Genomic DNA, 19,410 nt, shown 5'->3' with positions numbered 1-19,410 from the left:
TGAGATTTGTGTTTGGATTTATATCTCAAAGCCTGTTAATTTAATTGGCAGCAGGCCAGGTTGTCCCTCCTAAAACATTCAGTGTTTAGGAAGGAGCAGAAAAGAAAAGAGAGGCTTTTTGGAGTGTTTTTAGCAGAGTGCCTGAGGTTTTCTCGGACACCCGCAGGCGGCTTATCTTTTATTTTCTGTAACCTTTGTTACTTTGTTATTTCTCCTGATAAATAACTAAATCTTTTACTTTTCAAAACACCTCTGAAGAGGAGTCTGGCTGATTAAAGTAACCACTTCTTTGCCAAGGCTGGACCCTCAGAAATTGATATTTTTACACTCGGTTCATTACACTGTGAGCAGATGCTAACCTGTATCAATGTGGGAGCAGAGTCTGCCTTGAGACACAGCTCAGTCCCAGAGCTCAGAACATGCCTCCTCTTGCAGATGAAGGGAACCTGGCAGCAGCCCCTGCCAGCAATGGCCCTGAGGAGCCAGAGAATGAAGAGGATGGTTACGATGTCCCCAAGCCGCCAGTCCCCGTTGCCAACGCTCGTCGCACACTGTCTGATATCTCCAATGCCACTCCTGCCTTCAGCCGAATGTCCTTGGAAAACGACCCTGTCACAGGTCAGAGAGCTCCTGTGCCTCCTCTCAGTGCTGCTGCCTGCCTCTGCAGCTTTGAAACTTGTGTCACTCGATGAACGTTTTGGATGTAAGGTGTAAAATCAGAGTTAGGAGGCAGAATTGCACTGGTACTTAGGTGTTGGGTTTGTTTTAGCTGGTGTTTGATTTATAGCTTGGAATGTGCTGCCTTGGTCATTTAATCCCTGAGCTTGCAAATCACAGTTAGGAAAAGCTTTATTTCAGCTTGAAGTATATTCCTTAAACCATTGTTTCCTACAGGGCATAGAATATTTTTATACCAGGATGTACCGGGGTGTGAGACAGGATTTCCCATTCCTGAAAGGGACCAAACCAGCTTGGATTTGAGGTTGGAGCGCCCTGAGATAATGGGAAGTGTGGAAAGGGAGTGGAAGGAGATGAGCTTTGGGGTCCCTTCCAACCCAAACCGTTCAGGGGTTGTGTCCCTGTTGCAGGTGGAAGAGGCAGGGCAGGCCTGGCAGGGTTTGTGGCTCTGCCAGAGCCTGCAGATGGCACAAGTGTTCTGCTGGATGCTCTCAGCTCCTCTGAGCAGGCACCAGTGCCTCAGCAAGGTCAGCTTTTTGTCCCTGGGGAATAGAGGACGTCATGTCCTTCTGGCTGCAAGGCACATTCTCTGAGGGGAAAAACTAAAGCCTCGTGTCTCCAAGAGCCTTTCTGAATAATGATTGACTTATTCCCTGCTCAGCAGCTCTTAAGGGAGCTCTGGAACTCTTCCTGTGGGGGGTTTTCAGGCTGAATGTGCTGGGGATTTGCCAAGGAGAAGGAATGAATTTCTTATTCCTTCTAGAGACAGAACCTGCTGTACCCAGAACCCCTTCCCCCAGTGAGCCTTCTCTTTTCCTGCTTCACCATTCCACTTCCCTGACCTTCTTTAGCACAGGGAAGAGTTTCCTAGTGCAGAAAAGTTCATTCTTTTTGCCCCACCTCCCTGTTTCACTTTTTAAATCTGTCCCTGTGTCTGTAGAATTTGGCTGAACGGGATGAAAAAGGAGCAGAGCGAGTCCCACCCCCTCTCCCAGATGAAGTACTGAGCTTAATCATTGACACTTTGTTTCTGCAGCCCTGAAATAACACTGCTGTTGTCCTGCTTTAGGGGTAGGAAAATGGAAAATGTGGAAAAAGCTGATTGTTGCTGCTGTGGGAAGCAAGGCACTGGTGCAGGCAAGCCAGACTGCTGTGGGATTCATCTTGGCAGATTTATGCTCTCAGGAGCTGGAGCCTGCAGTTTTAATTAATGATTTACCAAAATAACTGTCTTAGTAGTTGTCCTTTCAGACTGACCCATGGTCTCTGAAACTTGATCCAGCTCAGGCTGAAACAGCTATTCCAGAAGGCACTTTGGGGCAGAGGAGTGGGCAGACCTTTCTCTCACACGTACAAAAAGCTTTTTATGTGTGAGAAAGTTGAATTCTGAAGATGAGGGAGCTGGACTGAGCTGTGGTCACTGAGGAAGCTTCAGGGGATCTGATTCCTGAAGAGCCTTCTCTGTCTTAGGGCTTTTGGTGCAAGTTTTTCAGAAAGGCCCCACAATGCTGCTTCTCTGAGCAGGCTGCAGTGCTCACTCTTAAAAAGGAATTGTGTGGACATGATTTGTCTCCTGTACTCCGGTTCTGCTGCCAGAAAACTCTGTGGAGTGCCCTGAGGACTTTTTCCAGGAGACAAATAAATCTTTCTTTAAGGTGATGTCAAACATCCACGCAGAAAAGTTTCCTGTGATTGGCAAGAAATGCTTTCTGCGATGATACAGGAGGTTAAAACTCAGAAATGATCAGATGCTGGATGAGCACATTGAACAATGTGTTTTTTTCCTTGGAGAATTTGGTGACTTGTTTGGTTTACTGGCTATTGTTTCCTCTTCCCAGCAGTGCATGATGTGGCTGCAGGGCAGTGTCACATCAGAATGACTCAGGGAAAAGCAGAACAGGCTGAGCTTTATTGATCTGCCATTAGGCAGGGAGAGCTTCAGCAGAGGAAGAGGAGAACATAATTCAGTTGCTGACCCTTCAGAGAGCATAATTCAGCTGCTGAAGCAGTTGTGGTGGCTGAGCTGGGACTGAGTCTGTGCACACAGAGAGCAGGGAGCAGCCTCTGGGCAGTTAAACTGGGGGGTTCTGTCTGCTTCTGGGAGGAAGTGGGATGTCTGGCGAATTGAATATTCACTGTGTCATTTTTTTCTGCTTCCAAGGCTGATACCTGAGCTCTGCTTACACACATAGATCCTATGTCGGTTTTTATATGGTTTTATCATAATAATTGAGCCTGATGAGCCCTGCTAATTAAGAAAAACCTCCACAGCTGTTTTTGCACACAGGTGGGGAAGCTGAGAGGGTTGGGAAGGAGGATAAAAGGCTTGGAGAAAACGGCAGAGCTCAGCGACAGCTTTTTGAAGTGCCATTTATCCCCCAGATGTCACCTCAGCTTTCTTCCAAGCAAAATTTCCACATCTTTCCCGTCGAAGTGATGCACTTGTTTCTCCTCCTTGCAGGTTTTCAGGACAGCTCCCAAGTCCCCGAGCGGCCGCCCAAGCCGCTGCCCCGGCGGATAAATTCCGAGCGGAAAGCCGGGAGCTGCCAAGCAGGAGGAGCCAGCAGCGGGGCCAGCTCCTCCCTGCAGCTCTCCAGCGAGATCGAGAACCTCATGAGCCAAGGCTACTCATATCAGGACATTCAGAAAGCTCTGGTCATTGCACATAACAATATTGAGATGGCCAAGAATATTCTGCGGGAGTTCGTGTCCATCTCCTCCCCGGCGCACGTGGCCACATAGCACACGAGCACCTCCACACCTGAGCTGCTGTGGACCAACTGCCTGGGCAGCTGCTGCCCAGCTGTGCACCAAAGGGGAAGGGGGTTCCTTTAGAGACTTCGTGCTGAGGTCAGTCCTGCCTCTTTAAAGAGAATCAGTTATCAGGTTTTCGTGGTTCCAGATTTCAAAGCAGTGGGATGAAACGGAGCGGAGCGGTGTTTTATACAGTGTATGTCTTGGAGTCCTTTACCCCTACCTCTTGTCTGAGAGAACAGATTTATTGCCAGGGTGTTGGTAGAGAAAGGTATCGTGACAAGGGATCCCCGAGCCGATGCCCTGGAGGCTGGGGGGAGTTGTTTTGTGCTGTGAATTTTAAGTGGATGCTCGGAGAAACAAAGTCTCGAGGTCGGTGTGGTGTGTCCTGTGGTTCATGGTACTAGGTTTGGATCTGTTCGCTGCTGTGTGTCTGGCTCAGGCTTTTTAGAGAAGCTGGGAGGTCACTTTATGCTGGGAGACCTTGGAAGAATCATTTGGTTGCTTCCTGTTGGCCGTGGTGTGTCCCTCTCACCTGTAATAATAGCAGTTATTGCTTCTGACTCCAGTCCTCCCTTGCTGCCTGGAGACAGCAGGACGAGCTCCTGTCAGGGATTTTGATCCTGGCAGTGCTGGCAGTTGGATTTCTCTCCTGTGTGTGTGTGCTCTTGCACTGGCAGCCCCAGATTCCAGCAGTTTGGGGAGCTTGGTGAGGTTTTGAGGGGTTGGAGAGGGGGCAAGGAATTCGAGCAGGAGCAAAGAACTGGGGCTGCAGCTTCTCCTCTCTTAGCCTTGAGCATTTTGTGCTTCAGTGCTCAAATTTGATTTGTGGCCCTGCTGGGCTGGAGCAGCCGTCGCTGGACGCTCCCATTGCTCTTCCCTAGGAATGTTGCACCTGGTAAATAGGATGTTTTATTTCTCTTCATTGCATGGTGGCTGTTGCAGACTAGTGGCCTTCACACACATTCCTCCAGGGAGCTTTGGCAGGAGCCATCGTCGTGCCCAGGGTGTTTTGTGGAATTGGTAGATGCAGCTGATGTGTTTGTGGGAGTCTCACCTGCTTTGCAGTCACAGAAGTGCAGCAGCTCTCTGCATGGCTGTCCAAACATGAGGGCTCTCCCTTCCATTCCCATTTCTCTAAGGTATCGCCAGGTCTGGTGTTAAAACTGCCCTGGGGAGCAAATTCTGTATTTGTGAAGTGATCACGTAGTTTTAAAGGTCAGAACTCAGCTGTTGCATTGGAAGAACCTGACTTGCCTACTCAGCTACTTAACTCTGTTCCTACTGGAGGAGTGGATGGTTCCTTTGGAGAGGATTTAGATCCAGAAGGCACAGACAGATCACAGCCTGACAGCTTGAGAGGCTCTTGGCCTTTGGAGCATGTCCAGCATTATTTGCACCTCCCTGAGGTCAGCAGAGGTCACCAGGCTAAGGGCTGCAGCTCGGAATATTGCTGGAGTGATTCTGGCAGCGAGGTGCAGTTTGGCCTTTTGAGGAATCCAGAGGCTGGGCCAGATGGCTGCAGTTGGCAGAGAGGCCTTCCCGAGTGTTAGCAGAGCAGAAAGTTGACTTTTTAATTAAAGCAGAGGTTTCTCTCTAGAACCTGCAGCTTTCTGAATTGTTGCAGTGGCTTCCATGAATTCTCTCTTTACTCCCCTCCTTTCTGTAGTGGAGGAAAAGCTCTCAGACAGCGTGGGGAGATCTCCCACCCTGTGCTGTCGGGGTCAGGGCAGGGGGCTCTGCAGGGGCTCAGCCCAGCCCTGGGGAAGGTGAGCTCAGTGCCTGGGGGCAGAAAAAGGGGAAGAAGAGCTGCTCTTTGTCCTGTGGCCCTCCTGAGCCTCGGGAGGAGCAAGGCCAGCGCTGGTGCTGCTGAGGCAGGAGCAGGGGACAGCTGTGAGGAGCCTGAGCAGCCAAACAGCCCCTTATCCTGCAGATCCAGGTGCAAACCCTTTAGTGAGGGGTTCGTGTCCCTGTTTTTCACACTCCCCCTCGGCTCTGTGTTGGTTTGGAGCCCTTGGTGTCTGCCCTGCTGTGTGAGCTCAGTGTGTCCAGCCTGACTCCTGCCGTGGCTGAGCCAGGCCTGAGTCCAGCCTTAACTCTTGTCCTGCCCAGTGTGTGTGACCAGAGCAGTGACCCCTGTCCCCTCCAGGCCCCTCAGGGCAGGCTGGCTGTCATTTCCATGAAATCCTGCTTGGCAGAGCTGTTCCAGGCCTGTCTTTGGGGTCTATGTGCCAAGAGATGTTCCTGTGGGTGTTGTTCCGGGTATTAGAGATTAGAGAGAGCAATCTTTGTGGCATGTATCACTGATTTCTCTGCATGTGTCCTTTCTGTGCACTTGTTTATGTCTCAAACTGATTTAAGAAACTTTAAGTCTTGCCTTTTTCTTCCTTAGACACGTTAAGAATTTGCTGGTGCCACTGAGGGCAGCAGAGTGCTGGCCATGTCTTGTGGCTGTGCTCTGCCAGCTCAGTCCAGGCACTGCCCAGTGGATATTCCTTGTTCTTTCTGAGCCCAAGATTGACTGTTCTTCTTTCCCTTCACCTCCCTCTTCTTTATTCTTAAGAAAATTTACTTTCTGATGCTACTTTGAAAAGGAAGAACAACCCAAATGCCTAGTGCCTTTCTGAAGGGGATGCTGCATGGCCAGGCTGGATCCGAGAATCCCCTCTGGGAAAAGGAGCAGAGCTGGACAAGCAGCACCAAAACTGCTTTGGGAAGGGGTGAAAAGGAGGAGCAGGAGACATGGGGCAGTGCTCCCTTGGACTCTGACACTGTGTTCTGTAGCATTTCAGCCGTGGAGCTGCCGGGCCCGGGCTGCTGTTGTGCCCACGAGTCAGGACCCTGGGGCCATGGGGTAAAACTGTGCTGGGCTTGTCCTCCAGCTGTCCCCAAAGGAGCAGAAAACACTCCCCAAAAGGAGTGGGAAACATTCCCAAAAGGATTTGGAAACACTTCCTTAAAGGAGTGGGAAACATTCCCAAAAAGAGTGGGAAACACTCCCTTAAAGGAATGGGAAACACTCCCTTAAAGGAATGGGAAACACTCCCTTAAAGGAGTGGGAAACATTCCCAAAAGGAGTGGGAAACACTCCCCTAAAGGAGTGGGACACACTCCCTTAAAGGAATGGGAAACACTCCCCAAAGGAGCAGAGCTGCGGGAAGCAGGATCCAGGTGATTTCCTGTGTCCAGCACCACCAGAGCCCGGCAGGAATCCCGAATTTTCCCCTTTTTTTGTGCATGTCCCTGCCCCAGCCCTGCCCCGGGGCCAGGCAGGGCCCAGCATGTGGCCTCCTGCCCCAGCCTGGTGACTTTACTGTAGCTAATCCCGAGGCAGGCTCCTTACTGTAAATGTGGTTTGATTGGTTGGTTTGTTGAGATTTTGTTGGTTTTTTTGGGGTTTGGTTTTTTTTTTTTAATTTTATTTTTTTTTCAGTTGAGCAAGAAAAAATGCAACTCCCAGGGCAACCTCCTCAAAGGTGCCACTTTAAAGATTAGCGGGGAATAAGGACATTTATTTTTAAAGTTCCTCCTAGAAATCTTTTTTTGTTTGGAATTCCCAGTGGAGGGAGAACTGCTGTTACTGTCGTTCTTCCTCACGGATGACAAATACCGATTTGTAAAATATCAGTGTTAAAAAAAAAAAAAAAGTTGAGATTTTCACGAGATATTTTAAAAGAAAAAAAAATAAGTATAATAGTGTCATTAATATAAAATTATAATAGCAGTATTTAATCCTTTCAGATCTGTAAAGAATAAGGAAAAAAAAAACAGAAGGTAAATATTCTTACAGAGAGTAGCTGAGCTTTAAGGTTCACTTGGTTTAAAGTCCTCATTTTGTTTGCAGATGCATTGTTAATGTTTAGAGGTTATACTAATGTTATTTATTAATTGTTTCCATCCTTGTATGCTGCCCACTAAGAGCTTCTTTGTTTGGGATTTCATTCACCTGTGTCAGTAAGAAAGAAAACAAAACAAAGTTTTATTTTTAAATAAAATTTTCCTTTGTTGTAGCAGATGGTGTGTGTGTGTGTCGTGGTGCTTCTGTGAGTGCTGGGAAAAGAATCTTGGAGGATTTCGATCTCCTGGATCCTTTACAGATTGACTTTGGAGTTATTTTATAATTATTGCCACAATTATCTGTTAAATTCAGATTTACATTCTAGCCCCTGACAGAGGCCAGGAAAGATTTATATAAAGATTATAATAATTAAAGATATTCTGAGAAACTCAATGAATGAAGGCTCTAATCCACCAGGACCAAGAAGGACGTGAAGTTCCCACCCAAGAGGAGAATCCAAGGGAATCCATGGGAATATTCTGCAGACTTTTAAAGTTCGTGCATCGAAATTATAAAAATAAATAACGAAATCTCTCACACAAATCTAGAATTACATGTATCTGTATCACTCTTCTGGAATTATTAGAATATATTATGTATTAGTAATAGAGACAGGAAAATCGATTCTATATCTTGGAATGTATTAATTGAACACTAATTGATATCTGTTCATGTGTCTCAATACAGGAATATTTTCCATGTTGAGTAGATAGAATAAATCCAGGTTCTGCCACACTCCAACAGTCCAGAGCCAGGAGTGGCCCAGGAATGAACAGAGACACGCGGGGGGACATTTGGGGGACAGCTCTGGGGACAAAGGGGGAGCCACAAACTGCTCAGTGAGGGTGACGTGGGGATAGGGGGACTTGGGGGACAACTGGCACTGTGCAGTCAGGGTGGGAAATGAGGACACGGGGTTACTTGGGGTCGTCTGAGTCTCTGTTCGGGGTTATTTCAGGTCATTGGGGTCGTTCGAGGTCATTTGAGACCCTGCTCGGGGTTACTTTAGGTCATAGAGGTCATTTGAGGTCATTTGAGACCCTGCTCGGGGTTACTTTAGGTCATAGAGGTCATTTGACTCGGGTTACTTTAGGTCATAGGGGTCATTTGAGGTCATTTGAGACCCTGCTGGGGGTTACTTTAGGTCATAGAGGTCATTTGAGGTCATTTCAGGCTCTGATCCAGAATACTTCAAGTCATGGGGTTACTTTAGGTCATTTGAGACCCTGTTTGGGGTTACTTTAGGTCATTTGAGACCCTGTTCGGGGTTACTTTAGGTCATAGGGGTCATTTGAGGTCATTTGAGGGCCTGCTCGGGGTTACTTTAGGTCATAGGGGTCATTTGAGGTCATTTGAGGGTCTGCTCAGGGTTACTTTAGGTCATAGGGGTCATTTGAGGTCATTTGAGGGCCTCCTCGGGGTTATCTTAGGTCATAGGGGTCATTAGAGGCTCTGATTTGGGTTGCTCTAGGTTATTGCTATTAGCCATAATTATCAATATATTCTAATATTAACTTCTACTGACAATAGTATCTTTAAGTGGTACAACCACCTATTACAGCCTGAAACTAGGATTCTTCATTAACAGATTTATTAGCACTGGGAGAAATCAGTGTCTCATTAGCAGCCACAGGGGCATAAACGGGTCCTGTTGGATTAATCTGTGGGATTATGGACTGCCCTTCCCACCCTTCTCGCTTTGGGAACAAACTCCAACCACTCAGCTTTGAATCCGTACTTTATTTTCACATACATATATATATATAAAAAAAAAACAAACAAAAAAACCTTGCAAGTATCGGACAGAAAAATAAACAAAACCCAAAAAAAAAAGAAAAAAAAAATCAATAAACCAAAACTCCTGGAAATGTACACACAATCCAACAAAAATATATATATAAACCAAAGCTTTTTGCTCGGACACCACGTGTAGCAGGCGGGGACGGCTCCCCTCTGGTCAGGGCTGGGGACAAAGGGGACAAAGTGGCCAGCAGAGCTCAGAGGATGTGATTTGTCGGCGGCAGGAGGGGCTAATCCCTCTGGGCTGAGGCAGGGGAGGGTTGGGACAGCAGCTGGTGGCAGGTTCTTGCCCATCTCCCCTCCTGAGCGTGGAGCCAGAGAAGCACAGGGAGGAGTTTGACCTGGGGCTGGCAATGGCTGAGCACAAAAAAACCCCTGAGACGTCACTGACTGGCCCTGTCTGATACTGAATTTAAACCTGGGGGAGCTCTGGGTGCTCGGAAATAACCCAAACTGAGAGGGGAGCCCTGCCCCTCGGGTCAGCACAGCTCCAAACCAGACACCCCAAAACCTTTCTGGAGACTCCAGCCCTTCCTTGCCCTGCCAGGTCCTCTCCTCCTCCTGTGGGATCACCGCTGGGATAAAGTGACCCAGGAACGGTTCAAAGACAAAACAAAACGCTCAGAATCTCTTCAGGAGCTGCAAACATCTCCCTAACACACCCCCCTTCCGCTTCTCTCTCCTCCAGCCTGCTAAGGTGCCTCACACATCCCAAAACCCACATTTCACCAGCCTCTCTGAGCAAGGTCAGGGCAAAAAAAACAACGCATCAAAACCTTCCCGACAACGTGTACAGAACAGATTACCTGAAAGAGCCTCAAATCCTTCCACCAAGTAGGGATTAATGGGGTATAGTTCTTCCTAATATTGCCGTGGCTTCTCTGGAGTAGTAAAGCGAGTCCAGCTTTGCTGCTAAGGCAACACCTGCAAGCCCAGGGCTGAGGTAAAGGCCAGGTGAGGCAGGGAGGTGTCCCCTGCACGCCCAGCACGGTGACACACGGCGGCTCTCTGGCCGTGCTCCCCAGGGGCTGGAGCAGGGGTGGGACAAGGCAATCCAAGAGCAGGAAAGGTTTGAAGGAAGAAAGCACTTAGTAGGTTTCCTCGCTAGTTTCTCAGATCGATGTATTTCTCGCTCTTCACGTGCCGCGGAAAGAGAAAGGGAGAGAGGGGAAACGCACGGTTAGGGATGAGCACAAACCACATCCTCTGCTGCAGCTGTGGGGGTGACACACACAGCGGGGTGGGGGACAGCTGGGGCACCCCAGGGTGGGGACTGGGAGCTGTGCAGAGCCAGGCAGGGACTCTCTCCTGGCAAATAAAACCGCGGTGGGCTCAGGGGCTGCATCCTGTGGCCGCCGTGGACAGCGGTGGCCCAGCAGTGACGCTGTGAAAAGCTGCTGCATCCCAGGCGAGGGCAAAGCACACGTCCCAAAAAAACTCGTCCCAAAGATCTCTGGCTCAGAGGACCCATTCCTGCAGCCTCTGCTCTGACTTCTGGCCAGAGATCTTTGCAAGATCTTTGCTTTTAGTTCCTTCTCCCCAAAGGCCCCTGGGGAGCCTGGCCGCCGCTCCACGGAAAGAGGCAGAGCCAAGCAGGACAGGCAGAGCTTTGTCCCCACGCAGAATTGTCCCCTCCCCTCCATCCCAGAGCCCCCCCGAGCGCTGCTGATGGCTGATGGAGGGTGGGCAAAGCATTACCTGGGGCAGCCCCGGCCCGGCGCGGGGAGGACGGTGCCCGGAGCTCTGTCCTACCTGGTCAGCTGCGGCTCTCCTCTCGCCGTTGGCGCCCTGCAGGAGCCCCGCCTCTTCGGAAAGTTTATCTGACTTAACTTCAACTACAATCTTGTCTTTACGGGCCTCTGGCTTTGTGCTAGGGGGAGGGAGGTGACAATTTTTGAGATGCGTTGGTGATGCCAGGGAGGGGCACGTGGCCGGCCGAGCCCTGGGGCTCCATCTCGGGGAGACACTGCAGTGGGACCGGGGCTGAGAGCTGGGGACAGAGACTCCAGCTCACAGAAAGCTTTGGGCTGCCAGGGAGGGGGCCCTTGGCTGCTCTACCACTCTGCTGTCTCAGGCAGCGCCCTGTGAGAAGCGGGAAAAGCCGCGGTGCCCCCGAGGCCATGCTCCGTGCCGGGCAGGGAGCAGCTGGAGCGGTGGGATGGGATGGGATGGGAAGCATGAGTGATATCAAGCACCCCCAGCCCCACGGGCCCCTGGGGGACAGGAGGCACTGCTTACATGTCCTGCTTCCCGGCACGGCCACACGGGATCTTGCCTTTCTTGTGCAGGAAGTAGATGACGGCGCCCAGCACAGCCACCACGAGGATGGCCACGATGATGGCCACGATGATCACCCCTTGGCTCTCTGCTGTTGACTTTTGATCTAAACACAACGGGGAGAGGAAGAAATTAGTGTCTGTGACCCCCTCCAGCTTTCCTTCTGTGTTGGGAAAGGGTCCCTTCTCCCAAAAAAGCTCCAGTGCTTCCCCAGCTGCCTGCAGGAAATCTGCAGGATGCAGATTTCGCTTCAGAAATGCTCTGTTGGAGCAGTTTCTGTAGGAGCACAGAAAATCTGCTCTGGGCTGCCATGCCCCGTGTGCCACAGGAGGGTAGATAACAGGAATTGCTGCAGGCCATCCCTCTGCTCCCTTGCCCAGCAGGTTTGGGCTACAAGAAGCTGCACTCGGTGGCCTCGCTGAGGATGAGCCCGCAGCTTTCCACCCCTGGGGACAGAGCCTGTGCCTCCCTCCTGGCTGGGCAGGGAGAGAAGCAGCCAGAGGAGCAGCACAGAGGCAGCAGCCAGGCTTGAGGTGAGCACAACTCATGTCCTGACAGACACCATCAGCAGACTGACCTCTCCTGATGGAATCCTCTGGAAGAGCAGGAAGGGGAGGGAAAGACACGGAGCTCAGCCACCCCACGGCAGCACGGCACAGGGGGGACTGCCACTGCTGGGGGGGCTCCCAGGACAGAAAGCAGTGCCTGACACTCACCCACCAGCTGGATGTGCTTCTCACTGACACCCAGCTTGTTGAACACCCGGCACATGGCTCCATCCTGCAGCAGGTCGTGGCTCACCCGCACCGTCAGGTTGCTGGCGACGTGCTGGTTGTCCATGTACTCGTGAGCCTGGGCAGGGTGGGCAGGGCAGGACTCAGCACCCGGGCAGCCCCTGGGCCAGCCCAGCCCGGCCCCTCCCGGCTCTCACCGTGCCGTTGATGCTCCACTGGACCGTGGGCCGGGGGAAGGCGATGGCCTTGCAGGTCAGGTTGATCACCTCGTCCTGGCGCACGTACAGCGGGGAGCTGATGGCCACGATCCTGGGCTTCCCTGTGGGCAGGGGACATCAGCACCCACAGCTCCCAGGGGGTGGGTGTTGGGTGGGCAGGGGTCACTGTGTACCCACAGGTCACAGATGAATGGGTAGGGAGTAGGCAGGGGTCACTCTGTACCCACAGATCCCAAAGGAATGGGTGCTGGGCAGGCAGGGGTCACTCTGCACCCACAGGTCACAGGGGGATGGGTGCTGGGCAGGCAGGGGTCACTCTGTACCCACAGGTCCCTTAGGGAATGGGTGCTGGGCAGGCAGGGGTCACTCTGCACGCACAGGTCACAGGGGAATGGGTGCTGGGCAGGCAGGGGTCACTCTGCACCCACAGGTCACAGGGGAATGGGTGCTGGGCAGGCAGGGGTCACTCTGCACCCACAGATCCCAAAGGAATGGGTGCTGGGCAGGCAGGGGTCACTCTGCACCCACAGGTCACAGGGGAATGGGTGCTGGGCAGGCAGGGGTCACTCTGTACCCACAGGCCACAGGGGGATGGGTAGGGAGTAGACAGGGGTCACTCTGCACCCAGCCCACGCCTTACCCTCCACAGCCAGGGACACCTTCTTGCTCTGCTCCAGCCCCGGCACGCTCGGGGCCATCACCCTGCAGCTGAAGGTGTTGGACTTCTCGAAGGTGAGGTTGCTCACGAAGAGCTGGTTCCCTTCCTTCAGCTTCGTGCCCTGTTGGGAAGGAACGGCCCCAGCAATGAGCCCTCTGTGCCCAAAGGGGTTCACACCTCCCACGCACAGCTTTGCAAGCACAGGACGTCCCTGCAGTACTGGCCAGGAGGTGACAATATTGGGGTGGACAATGCAGGTCCAGGAATCCTTTCCCTGGCCTCTCAGGAGAGATGGAGCAAGATCCTGACTCTGCTTAATTTGCTGCACAGCCCAGGCTGAGCCTGAGCACGACAGGACCGGGATGTCTACTCACGTTCTCATCCCTCCACTGGTACGTCAGGTCCACGGGGCTGTGGGCGTCACAGCTCAGGGTCACGCTCTGCCCTTCGAGAAGGGTTGAGGACGGCTCCATCTTCACATTGACCCCTTCAATGTCTAGGAGAGGGGTGGAGACCAGGGCAGGGTGAGCAGGAGGGACACAGCACCCACCATGAGGTCCACAGGGCCCAGTCCCCTCTCTCTTACAGTTCACGACAAGATCCACATCCTCCTCTATCTGGGACATGTCGTCCAGGTCCAGGGACTGGCACATGTACTTGCCACTGCTGCTCTTGTCCACATTGTGCAGGGTCAGGACCCCGCCCTGGGGGTCTGTCGGCGACGACACGTCCTGCCACTCATTCAGCTCCTGACAGTGGGCACAAAATCGAGCTTTAGCCCCACACAGGCCCCCTCCCACCCAGCCACTGCATCCCCCTCCGCAGCACCCTCCAGAGGGGACGAGGAGCAACCAGGAGATGTTTGCCAAGAGAGAGGTGCCTCAGTCCCCTCCAAGCCTCACATTTTTTTTATAGAAGGTGAAGACAGGCGGTGGGTTCCCATCAGACTCGCAGACCAGCGTCACATTGTCCCCTTCCTTCACCAGTGCCGAGGACGGCACCACCTGCAGCGTCAAGTGCTCGGCGGGGTCTGGGGACAGCCACGGGGCAGAGTCAGTGCCCTGCCCCGCTGCAGGGGCACCAGCACGGCCTCACCCCGGCCCCAAACTCACAGAAGATGTTGACCTTGACCCCCCGTGACTGCAGGGCCTGGCTGTGTCCCGGCAGGTTGTAGTGCACGGTGCAGTGGTAGCTGGAGAGGCGGTCCTGGCGAGTGACGGGCGCGTACAGCGTGCTGCTCACCGTGTACAGCCCGCTCGACTCCCGCGTCAGCGTCGACTGGATGGTCACATCTGCAGGGGACACAGCCACACAGGAGGGCTCCCTCTGGGGTCTTTGGGATGCCCCTGCTGAGCTGGCCGCCCGCCCCCACCCAGCTCACTGTTCTCCTGCGGGTGCAGCTGCTCCCCGTTCTTGTGCCAGGTGATGCTGGGAGGTGGGAGGCTGTTTCTGCTCACGCACCTGGCGATCTGTGGTGGCAGAGACAGGTGTGAGCACAGGTAAGGGTCATCAGGGTAATTCCCCGTCCCCTGCGTGCACACTCACCTCTGGGATTTTATTGCTGTGCACAGAGATGCCTCCTGAGCTGGGCTCGATCTCAGGGGTCTTGGGGACCTCTGGAAAGAGAAGGCACCCCACAGGTATTAATTAGGAGGGATGGGTTGGGATGGGAAGCCCGCCAGCCCCGCGGAGCAGCTGCCCAGCCCTGCTGTGTCACTCACTGTAGACGCTGAGCTCGGTGCTGTTCTCGCCCACGCCGTGGCTGCCAGCTCCCACCTGGCACACGAAGGTCCTGGCGTCCTGCACTGTCACTGCGCTGATGGACAGGGACTTGTCCTCCCCCAGTGACAGCCGCTGCTTGTACTCCGTGTCGTCCTCCAGGACCCCGTTGGCCGTGATGTGGTACAGCCTCACCTGCCTGTTGCTGCGGTCCACCTGCAAGGTGAGGGGCCAGGCTGGGCTGGGGAGCCCGGCACGGAGCCCTGGGCTGGTTTCCAGCCCAGCCCACCAGGCCGAGCTGCTCTGCCAGGCCAGCACTCACGTAGAACCAGTCGATGTAGGTGTAGGAAGCGTTTTCAGGGATGTAGAAGTTGCACTCGATCCTGGCTGTGTCCCCGACCTCCACTTCCACCGTGGCTGGCATGGAGATCTCCAGCTTGCTGGCTGCAGCTGTGGGACAGAATTTGCTGTTAGGGGCAGGAAGGATAGGGAATAATGGGCTGTTCAAGGTGCCCATCTCCATCCCTCAAAAGCTGTGGGGCAGAGCTGTGCCCTGTGCTCTACAGTGTCCCAGCCCAGCAGGAGTGACAGCCAGGGCCACACTGCCTTCAGCATTTACTCACTGCCTTGAGCTCAGGCCAGCGATCCTGTTCCCAAAGAGGGGACATGGCATGTCGTGCCCCTACCAGCTGTGTCCCCAGGACACCGTTGGGAGGCAGCATGTCCCCAGCCACCACAGCCCTGGCACAGCCAGCACTCCCAGGTCCCTCCACAAGCTCCGATCCTGCAGCCCCAGCAGGAACCCAGCAGTCAAAGCATCCATCCCTGCAGCATTCCTGAGGCTCTGCTCTGCTGCTCCGCTCCCTGCCCAGCTCTGCCCACTGACAGCACCCCAGTGAGCAGAGCTTGCCCATCCCTGCACCCCACCTTCCTGCCAGCCCAGCCAGCTGCAGCAGTAATGGAGCTGCTGGCCCTGCTCCAGAGAGGATGGGAAAGGTAATGGCTATCGATCCAGGACAGGGCACGGAGCGGCTTCCCAAGGGATTGGGAGCAGAGCAGCCCCAGCCAGGCAGAGCAGAGACAAGGGCGGCATCACAGCAAGGCTGGGAGCGTCACTGCTGCCATCCCTGCCACAGCAAAGCGGGGTCTGCACGCCCTGGGCTGGCACAGGGCCCTGCAGAGGGGACAACAACCTGTCCCCAAGCAACAGAGCCAGGCCAGGTACAGGAGCTGGGGACAAGAGGCTTGGAGGAAGCAGCTGTGTCAACATCTCCCTTGATAGCGCCCGCTCCGTAACAGCCACCGCCGAGGCGACTTCAAAGGGCAGCGCCGTGCCCACAAAATGCTCTTTGTTTGGAGTGGGGATGTGGTGGCACAAAGCCAAAAGGCAGCCAGGGCCCTTTCTGCCACAGCAAAGGCCCCGACACGCAGGAGCTGCCACCTCAGAGTTTCCCAACGCACGGGTTTGGCCCTCGCCCATCCCGTCAGCGTGTTACAGTTGGCACTGGGCAAAGGGGGATGAACAAATCACGGCACAGCAAAGAAGGTGCTGGAAAAACAGGTGAAAGTCCCAGAGATAAGCACAAAGCAGCGGCAGGAAACTGGCTGAGAATGCAAAGGAAAAGATAACTCTGCACAGCAGGCAGCTGCCCACCTGCACGGCCACCACTTGGCTGCCTGCTGCAGGAGGGCACCTGCACATCTGGGCGAGCCTGGGGCTGGGCTGTGTCCCTGCAGCCTCCCCGGAGCCCTGGCACTCTGGACTGCGGGCAGCCAAGCCAGGCTTCGCCTCTCCATCATTTTGAGACCTTCGGCGAGGGCCCCAGGCAGAGCCAGCCCCCGGGAGAGCAGCTGGCCCTCCCCCTGACCCGCTCGGCATGAGAGCCCTCGACCAGGCAGCGGAGCAAGCGAAACCATGAGCTCAGAGCTGGAGAATGGCTGGCATCCGGGGCTGGCATGAGGAACACAACCCTCCCAGCCATCCACTGCCCTTGAGGAGGCTGACATGGTCGCTGCAGCCCCCACCCCACCTGGAAAAAGGGCTCACTGCTCCCCACCTCCTCCCGGACGGGCTGGAAGAGGGACACAAGGGGACACTCACAAGGTCCCTCACAACTCTGGGGACACAAGGCTTCCTTCTCCGGCTCCAAGACCTTTTGCTATGTGCGTGGGCAGGCTAAAGAGGCACTGGGCACAGCCAGCCTGGCACAGCAGGCTCCGGGGATTTGGCCATCCTCCCTTGTGCCCAGAGCAGCTGCAGGTTTGGTGATGGACCCTGGGGTGATCCATCAGCCACGCGTGGAACGGCCCAGCTGCGGCAGCGAGCTCCATCCACCCCGAGCGCCTGGCACAGCTCCAGGCAGAGACCTCGAGCTCTGGAGAGGGCGTCTGCAGGGAGCGAGCAGGGAAGGAAGGAGAGCCCCCGTGCCTTTTCCATCTGGCTGGCGGACAGCCGGCCGGCAGCCAGAGCTCCACAAGAACAAAGATTTGCTTTTAGAGCTGGGGAAGGGGGTGGGGAGCAGCAGAGTCCCTCGCCAGCCTCCTGCGGAGCCGAGGTGTGCGGGGAGACGGCGAGAAGTGCGGCTGCGTTGGCGGCCCCCGGCGCTGAGCCCCCGGCCCGCAGCAAGAGGAGGGGCACCACGGGGGTCTGGAGACACACGTGGGACTCCTGAGGTTTCCGTGGGTTTGCGCTCCCCGCTCAGAGAAACCAGCTGCGGCCAGATCCCGCCTGCTCCCGGCACAGCCACACACGCTGCCCTCCTGTTCCCAGATCCCCGAGCCGGGGTGCCCCAGCTCACACGGGACAGCATCACCCACACCCTGCCTTCTTCACAGAGAGAGGAGAGAGGGTGGCAGAGCCCAGCCCCGCAAGGAGCAGCAGGAGCAGCACCCAACACCTCCGCCCAGCCCTATCCACCCAGCCCACACCCCGCCGGGGATGGGGATGGATCCGGGGCTCTGCTGCAGCGGGGACCAACACCTTGCGCCCCCAAACAACCCCACCGCCCTGTCAGGACCCCGTCCTGTGCTCCCGGAGCGGCAAAGCTCTCAACGCCACCCCGCAGCTCGGTGACAACACGCAGACACCTCTCTAACAGCCAGACCGCGGTGCACAAAGGGATGGGGCGGCTCAGGCAGCCCCGGGGTGGGCTCAGCCCCCAGTTCCAGCAGCGCTGGAACTGGCCTGGGAATGTCTTGGCCGTCGCCCCTTGTGCTTCTGGGAAGCATCAAGCCTTTCACGTGGCTGGGCTTCCAAATACACCGACGCCGCCAACCATTGAGAGACTCCTGGCTCGACACATGTGCTGTGGGAAGGGGATCCCGGCACGGGCCGGGGGTGGGAGCAGCCTGCTCTAGACTCCGGTCTGAGCCTGACTTTGGCTCCGACACCTCGGCCTGGGCAGGTTCCCAGCGCCGGGGCCACCTCCGCAGCGCACCGGGACCGCTCCCGGGCCCCCGGCGAGGAGAGGGCGGGATGCGGGGAGCGGGGCAGGGCAGGAAGCGCAGCCACCCCCCGAGGGTGAAAATGGACTGGAAAGTGGATAAAAAAAGAAAGCGCGAAAAAAAAACAAAAGCCAAGAGAAACACAGCGCTCAGGGGAAAAAACTCCTTAGAAGGAAAGGGGTGGATGCTTCCTAACAACAACCAGTTCACCCCGGTGCGCGCTGAGCGCACGTGGGTCACCCCACAACCTGCCCTGCCCTGGGGGGCTGCAGAGGGGCCCCGAGAGCGGGACGGGGCACACCCGGACCCTCCCCGGATCGCGGGGCCATCCGGGCGGGGACACGCTGTGGGAAGAGCCGGTCCCACCTGGGCTGCCCCGACCCCGCGATCCGAGCATTCCCGGCGCCGCGCCAGGCACCGCCCGAGGGGCGCAGCGCTCCCGCCTGCCCGCGCTGGCCCCGCCGCGCCTCTGCGGGGACACCCCTGGGGCTGCCACCTCGGGGAGCTGCGCAGGGGCAAAACCCAGCCCCGCACCCCCGCCGCAGCCCGCTGTCCCCCGGGGAGAAGGACATCTCCGGCAGGGCTCCGCGGGACCCCGCGCCGCGCCCCGGAGCGCTCCGCAGGTGCGCGCGTCCTCCCGCCCCGCACCGCCCCGCACCGCCCCGCACCGCCCCGCACAGCACAGCACAGCACAGCCCGGCCCTTCCCGCAGCCACTCACCGCAGCAGAGCAGGAGGCAGCAGCCCCAGCCCAGGGCGAGCCCCGCCGGCCGCCGCCCCCCAGCCATGCCCGCCGCCGGCAGCCCGAGACTGAGCGGGGCAGCGGGCTGACGTCAGGCGGAGGAGGAGGAGGAGAAGAGGAGGAGGAGGAGGAGGAGGAAGGCGCGGTGCCTGCCCACCGCCCGCAGCCGCTTATCACCCCCGGCAGCAGCAGCCGGGAGGGCGCCGTCGCCGCCCAGCCCCGCAGCGCCGTGTCCGGCCCCGCACGGCCGCGGGCAGCGCTCGGGCCGCCCCCAGCTCGGCCCCCGCCGTTCCCGTTCCCAGCTGCGCCCGAGGGGCTCGCAGCGCTGCCAGCTCCTGCCTGTCCGGGCGTGCACGGGCAGACAGCCGGGCGCTGGAGGTGGAATCGCTCCCAGAGCCGGAGAAGGGGGCTGAAGCGTGGGATGTGTTTTTCAGAGTGTTTGGGGAACGGCCGGCCACGGCGACGGCGGCTGAGAGTCCAGTTTGCAGGTAGCAGTGGCGATAATCAGCAGTGACCTACTGCCCTGCTCGACCCCAGCCCCACACTGCC

General features: G+C 56.0%; 2 protein-coding genes across 5 annotated transcripts in view; one reads left to right on the top strand and one right to left on the bottom strand.

Moving 5' to 3' along the window:
* CBL (Cbl proto-oncogene) overlaps positions 1-7,445 on the top strand; it is a 35,341-nt gene extending 27,896 nt beyond the window's left edge. Inside the window, exons 15-17 of one of the 2 annotated variants that reach the window (XM_066334668.1) lie at positions 436-618; positions 3,140-6,351; positions 6,489-7,445. In XM_066334668.1, the coding sequence (XP_066190765.1) occupies positions 436-618; positions 3,140-3,420 (464 nt within the window). In that variant the 3' untranslated portion in view covers positions 3,421-6,351; positions 6,489-7,445. Of the gene's footprint in view, positions 1-435; positions 619-3,139; positions 6,352-6,397 lie in introns of both variants that reach the window. The other variant, XM_066334667.1, reaches the window with a different exon arrangement.
* A 1,545-nt stretch (positions 7,446-8,990) lies between these two features.
* On the bottom strand, positions 8,991-18,971 carry MCAM (melanoma cell adhesion molecule). Of its 3 annotated transcripts, XM_066334944.1 has the most exons (16): positions 18,841-18,971; positions 14,999-15,126; positions 14,679-14,892; positions 14,503-14,573; positions 14,339-14,426; positions 14,070-14,249; positions 13,860-13,987; positions 13,544-13,706; positions 13,332-13,453; positions 12,940-13,078; positions 12,279-12,400; positions 12,064-12,199; positions 11,925-11,942; positions 11,309-11,453; positions 10,823-10,940; positions 8,991-10,204 (listed from the first exon to the last, which is right to left on the bottom strand). In XM_066334944.1, the coding sequence occupies exons 1-16, from the start codon at positions 18,905-18,907 to the stop codon at positions 10,175-10,177; spliced, it is 1,869 nt and encodes a 622-aa protein (XP_066191041.1). In that variant the 5' UTR covers positions 18,908-18,971; the 3' UTR covers positions 8,991-10,174. The 3 variants fall into 3 exon arrangements, with proteins under 3 accessions (XP_066191041.1, XP_066191042.1, XP_066191044.1); XM_066334945.1 differs by lacking the exon at positions 11,925-11,942; XM_066334947.1 differs by lacking the exons at positions 10,823-10,940; positions 11,925-11,942.
* Between the last annotated feature and the right edge of the window lie 439 nt (positions 18,972-19,410).

Source organism: Sylvia atricapilla, chromosome 23 (assembly GCF_009819655.1).
Source record: "Sylvia atricapilla isolate bSylAtr1 chromosome 23, bSylAtr1.pri, whole genome shotgun sequence".
In the NCBI taxonomy this organism is placed as follows: Eukaryota; Metazoa; Chordata; class Aves; order Passeriformes; family Sylviidae; genus Sylvia; species Sylvia atricapilla.
Note: the sequence above shows the minus strand (reverse complement) of the source record. Positions and strands in the feature narration are given on the sequence as shown.